We start from the raw sequence: 12,577 nt of genomic DNA, 5'->3' as shown, positions 1-12,577 counted from the left end.
TAGGTCTTCTGCCCATTTTTTGATTGGGTTGTTTGTTTGTTTAATATTAGCTGCATGAGCTGTTTATATATTTTGGAGATTAATCCTTTGTCCGTTGATTTGTTTGCAGATATTCTGTCCCATTCTGAGGGTTGTCTTTTCGTCCTGTTTGTAGTTTCCTTTGCTTTGCAAAAGCTTTTAAGTTTCATTAGGTCCCATTTGTTTATTTTTGTTTTTATTTTCATTACTCTGGGAGGGGGATCAAAAAAGATCTTGCTGTTATTTATGTCAAAGAGTGTTCTTCCTATGTTTTCCTCTAAGAGTTTTATAGTGTCCGGTCTTACATTTAGGTCTCTAATCCATTTTGAGTTTATTTTTGTGTGTGGTGTTAGGGAGTGTTCTAATTTCATTCTTTTACATGTAGCTGTCCAGTTTTTCCCAGCACCACTTGTTGAAGAGACTGTCTTTTTTCCATTGTATATCCTTGCCTCCATTGTCATAGGTTAGTTGACCATAGGTCCGTGGGTTTATCTCTGGGCTTTCTAGCCTGTTCCATTGATCTATATTTCTGTTTTTGTGCCAGTATCATAATGTCTTGATTACTGTAGCTTTGTGGTATAGTCTGAAGTCAGGGAGTCTGATTCCTCCAGCTCCATTTTTTTCCCTCACGACTGCTTTGGCTCTTCGGGATCTTTTTTTTTTTTTTTTTTTTTTTTTGCGATATGCGGGCCTCTCACTGTTGTGGCCTCTCTCGTTGAGGAGCACAGGCTCCGGATGCGCAGGCTCAGCGGCCATGGCTCACGGGCCTAGCTGCTCCGCGGCATGTGGGATCTTCCCGGACCGGGACACGAACCCGTGTCCCCTGCATTGGCAGGCGGACTCTCAACCACTGCACCACCAGCGAAGCCCTCTTCGGGGTCTTTTGTGTCTCCATACAAAGTTTAAGAGTTTTTGTTCTGGTTCCGTAAAAAATGCCAGTGGTAGTTTGATAGGGATTGCATTGAATCTGTAGATTGCTTTGGGTAGTATAGTCACCTTCACAATATTGATTCTTCCAGTCCAAGAACATGGTATATCTCTCCATCTGTTTGTGTCATCTTTGATTTTTTTCATGGTGTCTTATAGTTTTCTGAGTACAGGTCTTTTACCTCCTTAGGTAGGTTTATTCCTAGGTATTTTATTCTTTTTGTTGCAATGGTGAATTGGATTCTTTCCTTAATTTCTCTTTCTAATCTTCCGTTGTTAGTGTATAGGAATGCAGGAGATTTCTGAGCATTAATTTTGTATCCTGCAATTTCACCAAATTCATTGATTAGCTCCGGTAGTTTTCTGGTGGAATCTTTAGGATTCTCTATGTATAGTATCATGTCATCTGCAAACAGTGACAGTTTTACTTCTTTTCCAATTTGGATTCCTTTTATTTCTTTTTCTTCTCTGATTGCTGTGGCTAGGAATTCCAAAACTATGTTGAATAATAGTGGTGAGAGTGGACATCCTTGTCTTCTTCCTGATGTTAGAGGAAATGTTTTCAGTTTTTCACCATTGAGAATGATGTTTGCTGTGGGTTTGTCATATATGGCCTTTATTATGTTGAGGTAGTTTCCCTCTATGCCCACTTTTTGGAGAGTTTTTATCATAAATGGGTGTTGAATTTTTTTTTTTTACATCTTTATTGGAGTATAATTGCTTTACAATGGTGTGTTAGTTTCTGCTTTATAACTAAGTGAATCAGTTATACATGGGTGTTGAATTTTGTCAAAAGCTTTTCTGCATCTATTGAGATGATCATACGGTTTTTCTTCTTCAATTTGTTAATCTAGTGTATCACATTGATTGATTTGCATATATTGAAGAATCCTTGCATCCCTGGGATAAACCCCACTTGATCATGGTGTATGATCCTTTTAATGTGTTGTTGGATTCTGTTTGCTAGTGTTTTGTTGAGGATTTTTGCATCTATGTTCATCAGTGATATTGGTCTGTAATTTTCTTTTTTTGTAGTATCTTTGTCTCGTTTTTGTATCAGGGTAATGCTGGCCTTATAGAATGAGTTTGGGAGTATTCCTTCCTCCACAATTTTTTGGAAGAGTTTGGGAAGCATGGGTGTTAGCTCTTCTTTAAATGTTTGATAGAATTCACCTGTGAAGCCATCTGGTCCTGGAGTTTTGTTTGTTGGAAGATTTTTTAAATATAAATTTATTTATTTTACTGATTTATTTTTGGCTGCGTTGGGTCTTTGTTGCTGCACGCGGGCTTTCTCTAGTTGCGGTGAGCAGGGGCTACTCTTCATTGGGGTGCGTGGCCTTCTCATTGCGGTGGCTTCTCTTGTTGCAGAGCATTGGTTCTAGGCGTGTGGGCTTCAGTAGTTATGGCTCGCGGGCTTCAGTAGTTGTGGCTCGCGGGCTCTAGAGCGCAGGCTCAGTAGTTGTGGCGCACAGGCTTAGTTGCTCTGCAGCATGTGGGATCTTCCCAGATCAGGGCTCAAACCCGTGTCCCCTGCCTTGGCAGGCAGATTCTTAACCACTGGGCCACCAGGAAAGCCCTGTTGGAAGATTTTTAATCACAGTTTCAATTTCATTATTTGTGATTGGTCTGTTCATATTTTCTATTTCTTCCTGGTTCAGCCTTGGAAGGTTATACCTTTCTAAGAACTTGTCCATTTCTTCCAGGTTGTCCGTTTTATTGGAATAGAGTTGCTTGTAGTAGTCTCAGAATGCTTTGTATTTCTGCGGTGTCCGTTGTAACTTCTCCTTTTTCATTTCTAATTTTATTGATTTGCATCCTGTCCCTCTTTTTCTTGTTGAGTTTGGCTAAAGGTTTATCAATTTTGTTTATCTTCTAGGTTTTTGTTAAACATTTCTTGCATCTTCTCTGGACGTGTAGTTCTGGGAAATGCTGTGTTCTAGGTCTCTCTGAGTTTGCAGAGGGCCAGACACAGCTTTCTCCCAGGTCGGGGGTTTGAGGCCCCTGGCACCCCAGAGCAGACTTTCTCAAACTCTCAAAGGGCATGTGTAATTTGAGGAGTTTTCTGTATCTTCCCTACAGAAAGGAAAAGATACACCTTTGGTCCTATTTGAACTGTTGTGGACATTTTCCCCACCACTCAGGAAGAGGCATAATAGTCACTGCTTTACTTAAGGGGCTGTTTAGTTCCATATGTTTTACTTTCAACTCTCTTCTTTTCTCCTTCTGTTTCTGATAGCACTTAGTGTGGTCTTTTCTTCTCTTCCTTTTAAAATGGCGGTCCATCAGCACCTGCTGTCAGCATGCCATTCAGATGCTCAAAGCTTCGCTTGAAGCCATTGGTCTAGGCCATTTGCAACGTGATGACGCCCTCGATGTTGTTGGGGCATGTGCTTTGGGGGTTCCTTCCGTCCACGCCACACTCGATTCCAGTTGCTCTTGCTCGGGTGTAATTGACCTAGTTGCTGGAAGCTTGCTTATAAGTGCAGGCAGGGGATGGGAAATGCTGTTGTCCTTAATTTGTGACTCCCAGTGGTATAAGTGGAGAAAATGATACAGAGACAGGATCCTGTCTGGTCTGGACTCCCTCTTAATGTCATCTTTTCTTGTTTTTGTAGGTTGCTCCAATCTGTTCCAGAGGTGGTGGCTTTGAGGTGTGACCCTGCCCACGCTTGGGCCCAGCCAGCGCCAGCTCCTCAGTAAGGAGAGCCAGCTTGATAAGACGAAGATAAACAGGTCAGTTAAACTTTATTGACACTCCTTGAGTCACAGTAACTTTGAATGTTGTCTTCCCTCCCCTCCCCATGTCCCCGTTGAGCGGTCCACCCTCTGCTTGGGGTCCTCCTGAGGTTTTGGTACAAAACCAAGGTGAAGCTCTCACTGTGAACTGCTAGTTATTCCGCACCTAAGAGCCGGGGGTGTGGGATGAGAAGTCCCAGAAAGCGTGCCGAGGACCTGGCTCACAGGAAGCAACGCTGCAGGCACCCCCGTTCCCTGCTTCTTCCTTCCCACTCGCAGATTTGAACTCTTTGTGTTCAGAACTGGAACACAAGGCCAGTCCACTTGGCCATGTCAATAGAGATGACGATTTCCTTTCATGTCTGTGATTTGGGGGCCTCATCTGGGTTCCCACTCCTCTCTGGTTGCAGCTGGAGGAGATTGTACTAGAATGGGGCCAGTGATTTTTATTTTGTTTATTATGGTTATTATTATTATTTTTTAATTTGCAGTGATGGAGCTGATGTGTAGGATGGTATCAGGGAGCAGAGGAGAGAATGAAAATATACGGACTATAAGTATTTATAAAGAAAGTGTGCTTTGTAAATGGACCTTAAACTGTTAAACCTATCTTTCACCCCCTGAGATTGAGTATCAGAAGGTTTAGGTTGGTCAGTTTGGATTACTGCTCTAGTGTGGTCCACGGTCGGGCGTGGGGTAGGTAGAATTGACTAATTCTGGCTGCTGGCTTCTGGTTAAATTAGTGCATAAATGCACCTTAATGTTAAAGTGGATTTGTGTTTTCTGACCGGGAACAATGGGCTGCATTGTTTTACAACCAGGTCCCTGCCCTTCTTCCTGCTCCATCCTCCCTAAAGGAGAGCTCACGCATAACACACAAGCGCAAACTGGAGGAAAATCTTCGAACAGGTCTGAGAGGCTGGTTTGGGTTTTGCTTCTGAAACAGCTTTTCAGGGACGAGTCCAGTGACTGTTCTTCTTGTCAGACAGTGTAACTGGGAGTTTCATTTTGTTAATTGCTCTTTCTGATCAAAGATGAGAAGAGTCTGTATTTTTAAAAAAATGTTACTGTTTACTTACATTTAAACAAGGAAAAGGAAGTGAATGTAGGTGATCTTGGTGTCCTCAGTGGGTAGTGTCACACTTCACACTTTATCCCAAAGGGGAAATAAATTTAGCAAATGTCTTCCTGTCCAGACAAAATGGGAAATAGCAAGTTTGCATGACTTTTCTCCTTTTCCAGTTGGGATATAAGCCCCTGCAACTTTCAGCCCTTAGGTTGGTTAACTGTTGTGACTATTGCTGGGTTTTCTATATTTAGGACATTTAGGTAGTTTGCAAGAATGTATCTTTGATGTTATAATGATTGTGACAAAAATTCTTACTGGTACTTTGGCTCTTTTTGATGAATATATTTTTTGTTAATTTTCATATTGACTATTTCCCTTTTTTCCATTTTCTTTCCCTACTCAGTGAAAGAATTAGAATATGTTTTCTATAACTTATAATTTTATATTTATCTAAAAGGTGTTTTCTCTAATCAATTCCTAGTCTGAAAAACTGTACCACACTTTTCTTCTCTAAGTATAGTAATAGGGCAAAAGCAAGATCATCTAAACTCCCACTATAAATTGGTGGAAAGGTTAACTTTATTTTTACTGACATAATGTAATTACAATAAAGATTTCTAGTCATTTATTTTATAATTTGATGTACATTAAAACTATGGGGGATGTATATTTAAAAGAATGAGATGGTTTTGGTATAGAAGGTGTCCCCTTACTTGAATCAAGGAACTAATCATATACTGATTGATGACAGCAATTCTGGGGAACTGATGATACTTTTGTTAGAAATCCTTTAAGAAAGAAAATGAGGTATGTGTATACTTCCGTATGTGTGTACTCGTGTTGAATGTTTCTTCCTAGAGAGGAATCTCCCAAATAAACTTTGAAAGACAGTCAAAATTGGAAGTTTTAAAGTACAGTTTTTAATAAGTTTAAATGGTCTTCCATATATGGAGGAAACTTCATGGAAAGACAACAGCTTTGGGGTTTGTTGTTTTCTTGTTTGTTTTAATTTTGGACCAAGGTTTCCTCTTTATTTTTTTTTTAATTTAATGTGTATTTTTATTTATTTATTTATAATTTATTATTTATTTGGTTGTACCAGGTCTTAGTTGCGGCAGGCGGCTTGCCGGCTCAAGGTTTCCTCTTTTTTTTTTTTTTTTTTTTTTGCGGTACGCGGGGGCCTCTAACTGCTGTGGCCTCTCCCGTTGCGGAGCACAGGCTCCGGACACGCAGGCTCACGGGCCCAGCCGCTCCGCGGCACGTGGGATCCTCCCGGACCGGGGCACAAACCCGTGTCCCCTGCATCGGCAGGTGGACTCTCAACCACTGCACCACCAGGGAAGCCCCAAGATTTCCTCTTTTAATGGGAAAGATGTGAGGGGTGAGGCTGGATCAGTGGTCTTAAGTTGTATGTTTGGTAGTTAGTCCTCTGACTTACCATTTGGAAAAGTATTAGAGTCATATCTTCAAAATGTCTACTAAAAGGAAGGCACATTTTGTCTTTTGACAAGGAAAGTACTGTTCCTGAGCTTCTCTTTGGCTCTTGGGTAAGGTTTTAGCTCGGGACTTCTCAGCTGATGGCAGCATCACTTAATAAAGTTATGTCCCCAGGCTTTCCTGCTCTGCTGCTGGACACGTTTGCAGCTGCTCTGGGTGTTACCGTTTGTCACATCCTAGGTCACTTCTCCTAGAGGTGGAGGAGGAACCGCAAGACATCCCATTCTTTCTGGTGTTGTTCCTAAGTATTCACTTTGCTCCTGAGATAATTAGCTTGATCTCTGAGGCAGCTGTGGACTTGAAGAATTTAATGCACACTGGAGCATAACAGGATGTGTGGCTAGAGAATATCTTCCCAGATAAAATAAGGGAAACAGTTGACCTGGAGACTTACTTCTGGCCGTACCTGTAGCCATAGTACTTCTATGGAAGAAGCATAACTAGAAAAGGCCTGGAGAAGTAAAGTTTGATGTGTACGTGGGCTGTAGTTTTCCCTTTAGTCAACCTATTTGTATTACCAAGTTTCTTTAAGGTCTGACCTAGTCTCTCCTAGACTCTGAGCCTTTAGAGGTTTTAGCCTTCAGACTCTGACTCCTTTACTGCCTTATCTTTGGTCAGTTTTAGGGGGAGGCGGGAACTGGTCAAGTGGGAGTCTTGAGAGTCCTTGTGGGAGACAGGAGTAGAGTATGACAGAAAGTTTGCTGTATGGATATAAATATGAGCTTCAGAAAATAAAATACCACAGAATCGTTTTGGCTGTTGGGAGTGAGGGTGACAGCACTGTAGGGCACATCAGTTAAGGGTGAAGAACAACCACAGAACGTGGTTTTGGAAGAAAAAGAAGAGTTAGCCGCCTCCTCTCACACTGTTCCCTGTAGTCTTGAGAATATAGTGGTCTGAGATTAGAGTAAACAAATGGTTTCTGTTTTTTCTTCACTGAACCTTTTTGCCTTTGCTTCCCTTCCAGTGTCAGCGAGTGATACCAGAGAAGAAAAAAAAAGAAGTGAACCCAACCTCATTTCCTCCTCCACGTGGGCGATTGCTACAGCAGGGGAAGGTCTCACAGTATATCAGTTGGGGCAGAAAATGGAGGTGATTGGCAGTGGGGGCTGGGTTTTCTTCTGTCCATTTTCTGGGGTACAGCTATATTATGTACTTGCATGTTTTAAGAAACTGTCTTTTTTATGCTGATTTGAAATTTGGTTATAGTGTTGGGTGATAGCGTTGGCTTCTCAGTTGTCTTAACAGTTCGGGCTCCCCATTAAAATCACGGTATTGTAGCCTGGAGTTTAAGTGAAAGCTGAGGTTTCTCATCCTTAGTTGTTAGGTCTAGAACATGCACATAGCAGTAAGTGAGTTAGGCTGTTAGGTGGGTGCTGGCCAGATGGCAGCTCCTCGGCTTCCTAATTGTTGTAGCCTTTCCCACTCTCCCTATTGAAAGCTTAGGAAAGGCAGAAAGACCTGCCTCGGGCAGCTTCGTCGGTGGCACATGCTCAGAAAGGAAGCAAGGTTATCGGTTTGGTATGACAGCACTTGGTTTAGATGAAAGCTTAAGTCATAGGAGTTATATGAGTGTCAGCTTGAATTGAAGAAGGGGTTTTAACCCGACTGCAGTGGTGGCAGCCATGGCCACTGCCACCTGGTTGTGACAGAAGCCTAAACTTCCCATTGATCACATCAGCAATTTCTGATTTTCAGTTCTGTGGCCGAGGCTTCCTAGAAGCTTAAACCTTTGTCCCAATGATGTCAAGTTCGCCCGTTGGCTTGGAAGGTTCAGATTTGTCTTCCATCAACACCATGATGTCAGCGGTAATGAGCGTAGGGAAGGTTGCCGAGAATGGTGGGAGCCCCCAGAGCATCAGGTCCCCCACGAAGCCTCCGGGACCAAATCGTATTGGCCGAAGGAACCAGGTAAGCGTTAGTGTGCCCGGCTGTGGCATCCATGAGAGTGTTGGGAGAAGGATGTCCCCTTGAGCCCCAGCTTCCTAAGCCAGAAACTCAGATGTGGTCAGAACTGAATGGATGTACCCAGAGGCCATAATCCCTTTTCAAGAGCTAACTTCTCATAGTTTATGTCAGTTTCCCTTTGTAGAGAAAATTTTCCATGCTGTGGTGTCAGTATTGGTGAAAGCGCCCTTATTCTCTGCCGTGTGATTTGATTTGAATGCGAGCTTTCTCCACGGGACAGGCGAGGCAGAGAACTCGGCTTATTCCTCTCCTGTGGCATGATTTGTTTCCTCGTTCAAGCAGCTGGTTAATTGGGTTTCTGATGCCACCTCCTTGATTTTTTTTTAAGTGTCTCCAGATTAGGTAGTGATGAGTCCTGGCTGTGCTGGAGCTGCTCTTCAGCTTCCATCCTTGACAAAGCACACAATGGGGCTCCCGAGAATTCCACTCAAGATGCCATTTATTCCTCTTGAATTTTCAGAGATCAGGAGGGGTGGAGAAAAGGACATGGGAGGGCAGGGATGTTATGAAAGGCCATGTCTCCTCCCTTGGGAAATAAGATGAATCTTTTAATTAATGTACAAACGGGGCACTTGAGAAGGTGTTGCTGTCCTGCAGCAGCATGCTCGACGGTGCGTGAAGCTCAAGGACTGAGGTGAGCCATTCCCCTTTCCACTCTGCGTCCACGTGATGTGAACGTTCCATGTTTGGCTTCACTGATTTAATGGGGTCCCGCCAAACCCTCGGGAGAAGGCAGTCTTCTGAGTTTGTCCAGGGACTGGGGGTGGACAGGAAGGTAAGCCTGTTGGGCTTTTGTGAGTTAATTTTCTTTTTTTATTAACAATCCCGCAGTGACTGTCTTTATACAGAATTGTCTGAGCATAGTGTGATGGTCTTCTATAAATTTGTAGACGTACAACATGAATTACAGCTTTTGATACAATGTGCCCTCCAGGAAAAGCTGTCCCTGCCTAAAATCCCTCCAGCAGCACAGGAGTGTCTGTTTCTCCACCTCTTTCTCAAGGCTGAAGACTTGGCAGAGTTAAATGATGCTTTAGGGTTGGGGCATTGATACTTTTTCTCTCTTTTTTCCCTTGTCTCCACGTGCCTCTCTTCCTATGGGTACCTGAGAAAATTCTCAGCCTGTTTGACTGTGGCCTGAGCCGAGAAGGAGTGCTAGCTCTGGGAAGAAAAGGTTTATTTCCACTCTCATGTGACTGTCCATCCATCCATCTATCTGTCCATCCCTCCATCCATGCCCCTATTTCACAATATACACCCCCCTCCTCCTTCCAACCAGGTACTGCGCCAGGTGCCGAGCTCTTCCTTAGAGCCCAGCATCGCCCCAACACAGGCAGACCTGGCCCAAGTCCAGGCTCTGGTCCCTTCCCAGTGATTCAGACAGTAGGTAGAGCCGTAGAGGGGGCCCACGGCGCCTCCATCCCTGCATGATAAGTGGAGCTGACTCCACAGGGGTGCCTGGGCCATTTTCCACCCACTTCCTGTGTCCTCTGGGGTTCCTTAGGGCACTGGCTGAGTTTTTGAAAGGAGGTCTGGGCTAGAGGTAGGATGGGAAAGACAGGGCATTAAAAAAAACAAGCGCAGTGCGGGAGAGAGAGTGCAGAGTGCGTCGTCCTTACCTGGGACGGACAGGAGGGCTGAGAAGGGAGCCCTGGGGAGAAGCCCAGCAGCTAGCAGAGTTCCAAGGCAGATTAACCACAGCCGGAAGCCAACAAGGGTGCCAGATAGTTTCACTATGGAATGGTTAGTTATCACATTAGCTGCTAATTTTGTCTGTCAGCTCAGGAAGTGTGCTCCTTCCACCAGCACGGCCACAGCCACTGGATTCAGCACTCTCCAGTAGGTCCTCTTCCAGCATCACGATGCTCCCTTCTCTGCTTGATTTGTCTTTAAAAATTAAATCTGAGTCTGGAGACTTCCTTCTCCCAGACCATCGTGGATGTCCTGGACCTGTGGATGTCCTGGACCTGTGCTATGGTCTGCAGCGTGCCGCTGCCCGCCTCTGAGAATGGTGAGGCTCCAGTTAACCGTAAACCCAGAATCAATCCCATTAGCCCCAGGGGCCACTCAGCGTGTCTGGAATCTGTCTCAGGGGAACGCAAGATGATTTTTTTAAAAAGAATTTAAAAATCCTCAAGAGGCTGGCTACTTGGAGGCCTGACTTTTTAACATGTATTTCCATCCTAACGATGAATCTCTTTTTTTAAAAAAAAGAAAACAAAACACTTTTTAATATATATTATCACTAACCTAATAATTTAACAAAAATACCCCAAAGACCGAGTTTGGGCCCAGCTGTGAGGCATCCCTCCTTTTTATACGAGTGCTCTCACTTTGTTGTTACTACTTTTGGTTTTGGTTTTTCTGCCTGGTGGTTCTTGGCCAGCTCCTTTCTGACTGTCGTAGAGTGGGGATGAGAAGGTCTGACACCCTCCTCCCCGCAGACACACACGTTGCCTCGGGGAGGAGTGGAAGTGGATGACGACTGGGCGAGGGTGCAGGGTTTTTTTGTGTTTTGTTTTTTAAATTGTCTCTGGGTTAATCACCTTCCTTAGAATTCATATCTGTGATTTATTTTTAAATTTGAGAGTGAAAAAATGTGTAGCATACCTATTTCTCAGACCCAAGGTCACAGACTGGGAGCAGGTGTATATTGCTTAAAATGAGGCTTGTTAGTCTCTGAAGAGTGAGAGGGACCCACTGTAGGAGCCGCGTACTAGACCCATCATGCGTCCACTCCACCCCGTCTGGTGCCATTTGTTTTTATGGTCTTCAGGGTGACTTTTATTTTCGTCATCTCTCATGAGCCAACCACAAGGGTGTTTCCTTTCTGTGCCTTGGGCTTAATCCTTTTTGGGTCAGACTTACACAGCCTAGCGGTTTGGGGCATGGGCTGTGGAGCAGCTGGCCTGAGTTTTAATCCTGGCTCTGCTACTTAATAGTCCTTTGGTTTGGGGGCAGGTTACTTGCCTCTCTGTACCCGTTTCCTCATCCCGAAAATGGGATCCATAGTAGTGGCTGTTTCTCACAGTTGTGTGAAAAAACACCATTCTGTATGTGCAGAGTTTAGCACATAGTAAGTGTTCAATAATTGGTATTATTTCAGGGAACAGAAATGCATTCAAATGAGTACAAGTGAAAAGAGGTCTATTGAAAGGTGCCCGAGGGTCCAGCCCTCCCTCCTGTCACCTCCCAGAGACTGCACCCTCCCTCGCTCTTTTTTATTATTTATAAGCAGTTAGGTGCTCGCAGCGAGTAAAAGGATCCCGTTGATGTCCGATGGGCACACTGGTGGGTACTGGGGCCTTCCACCCTCGGGAGGGTGGGTTTTTGACGTGAGAACTCTTCCCTCTCGTGTGTCTTGGTGGACTCAAGACCAGGTAGAAGCTAGTGACTGGAGCCTGGGTCAGAATTGAGGAGAAATACATCCCTTTTCTAGCTCAGCTGTGACTTGATGCTTAATTTTTCGCCATCACTGATGATTAACTAAATGGTGTCTAACAAGAACACTAGTATTTATTGAGCACTTAGCCTGTACGGGGCACCGTTCTGGTGCCTTCTGTGTGCTGATTGATTTAATCCTCATCACCGCGTGATGCAGTAGATGCTATTATTTTCCCCATTTTACAAATGAGGAAACGGAGGGCAGACGGGACGGCCACTCTCCCAAGCTCATACCCAGCCAGGCTCCAGGGCCTATGCTCTCAGCTGCTCTGTTGCTACAGCTTGTCAGACACAGATGTTTATAACACAGATGAGAGGCACTAGTTCACTGAGCTGAAATGGATTCTCCCTTTTATTCTCTTTTCAGGAAACAAAAGAGGAGAAGTCTTCCTATAACTGTCCCCTGTGTGAGAAGATTTGCACTACACAGCATCAGTTAACTATGCACATTCGCCAGGTTTGCTGCTGCTTTTGTATTTTCTTTGTTAAGAGAGGGGATGGGATTTTATCTTAATGGATGGATTGTGGCTGTTTAATTTAGATCTAATATTCTTAATTTTGAGGGGCAGTTATGAAATAATTTTTGTGTGTCCGTGTTATTGTGACAAAGTCCCAGGTCAACACAGAATATCTTTTTGGAATTTAGCAAACATCTAATTAACTAACCACATGTAACAGAAGACTTTTCATCATCTGTGACTTGCCATTGTGAACCAAATCTCCTCACAGTACAGTGAGATTATAGTTGTAGACCCTAATTCTATATATTGCTATAAACTTACATCATGTAGCAGGGAATTTCCTTGATTTGGGATCTCTTTGGGCTTTTTTTCTTTACTGTAAGATTTATCCTTCTCCCTTGCCTGCTGTGGCTGGTTCATGACAAGTATTGAATCTAGAACAGTGAAGGACTGACAA

General features: G+C 43.8%; 1 protein-coding gene across 19 annotated transcripts in view; it reads left to right on the top strand.

Annotated features, from left to right (window-relative positions):
- The window catches only part of RREB1 (ras responsive element binding protein 1), a 180,139-nt gene that overhangs the window by 103,494 nt on the left and 64,068 nt on the right, over positions 1 to 12,577 (top strand). For 16 of the 19 annotated variants that reach the window (XM_033408070.2, XM_033408066.2, XM_049693765.1 and 13 more), the window contains 4 exons: positions 3,561 to 3,678; positions 7,215 to 7,339; positions 7,946 to 8,158; positions 12,027 to 12,116. In XM_033408070.2, the coding sequence (XP_033263961.1) occupies positions 7,988 to 8,158; positions 12,027 to 12,116 (261 nt within the window). In that variant the 5' untranslated portion in view covers positions 3,561 to 3,678; positions 7,215 to 7,339; positions 7,946 to 7,987. Of the gene's footprint in view, positions 1 to 3,560; positions 3,679 to 7,214; positions 7,340 to 7,945; positions 8,159 to 12,026; positions 12,117 to 12,577 lie in introns of those variants that run through there. The other 3 variants (XM_049693770.1, XM_049693769.1, XM_049693771.1) reach the window with 2 other exon arrangements.

This window comes from Orcinus orca, chromosome 10 (assembly GCF_937001465.1).
Source record: "Orcinus orca chromosome 10, mOrcOrc1.1, whole genome shotgun sequence".
Taxonomy (NCBI): Eukaryota; Metazoa; Chordata; class Mammalia; order Artiodactyla; family Delphinidae; genus Orcinus; species Orcinus orca.
This window is presented reverse-complemented; position numbering and strand designations above follow the sequence as displayed.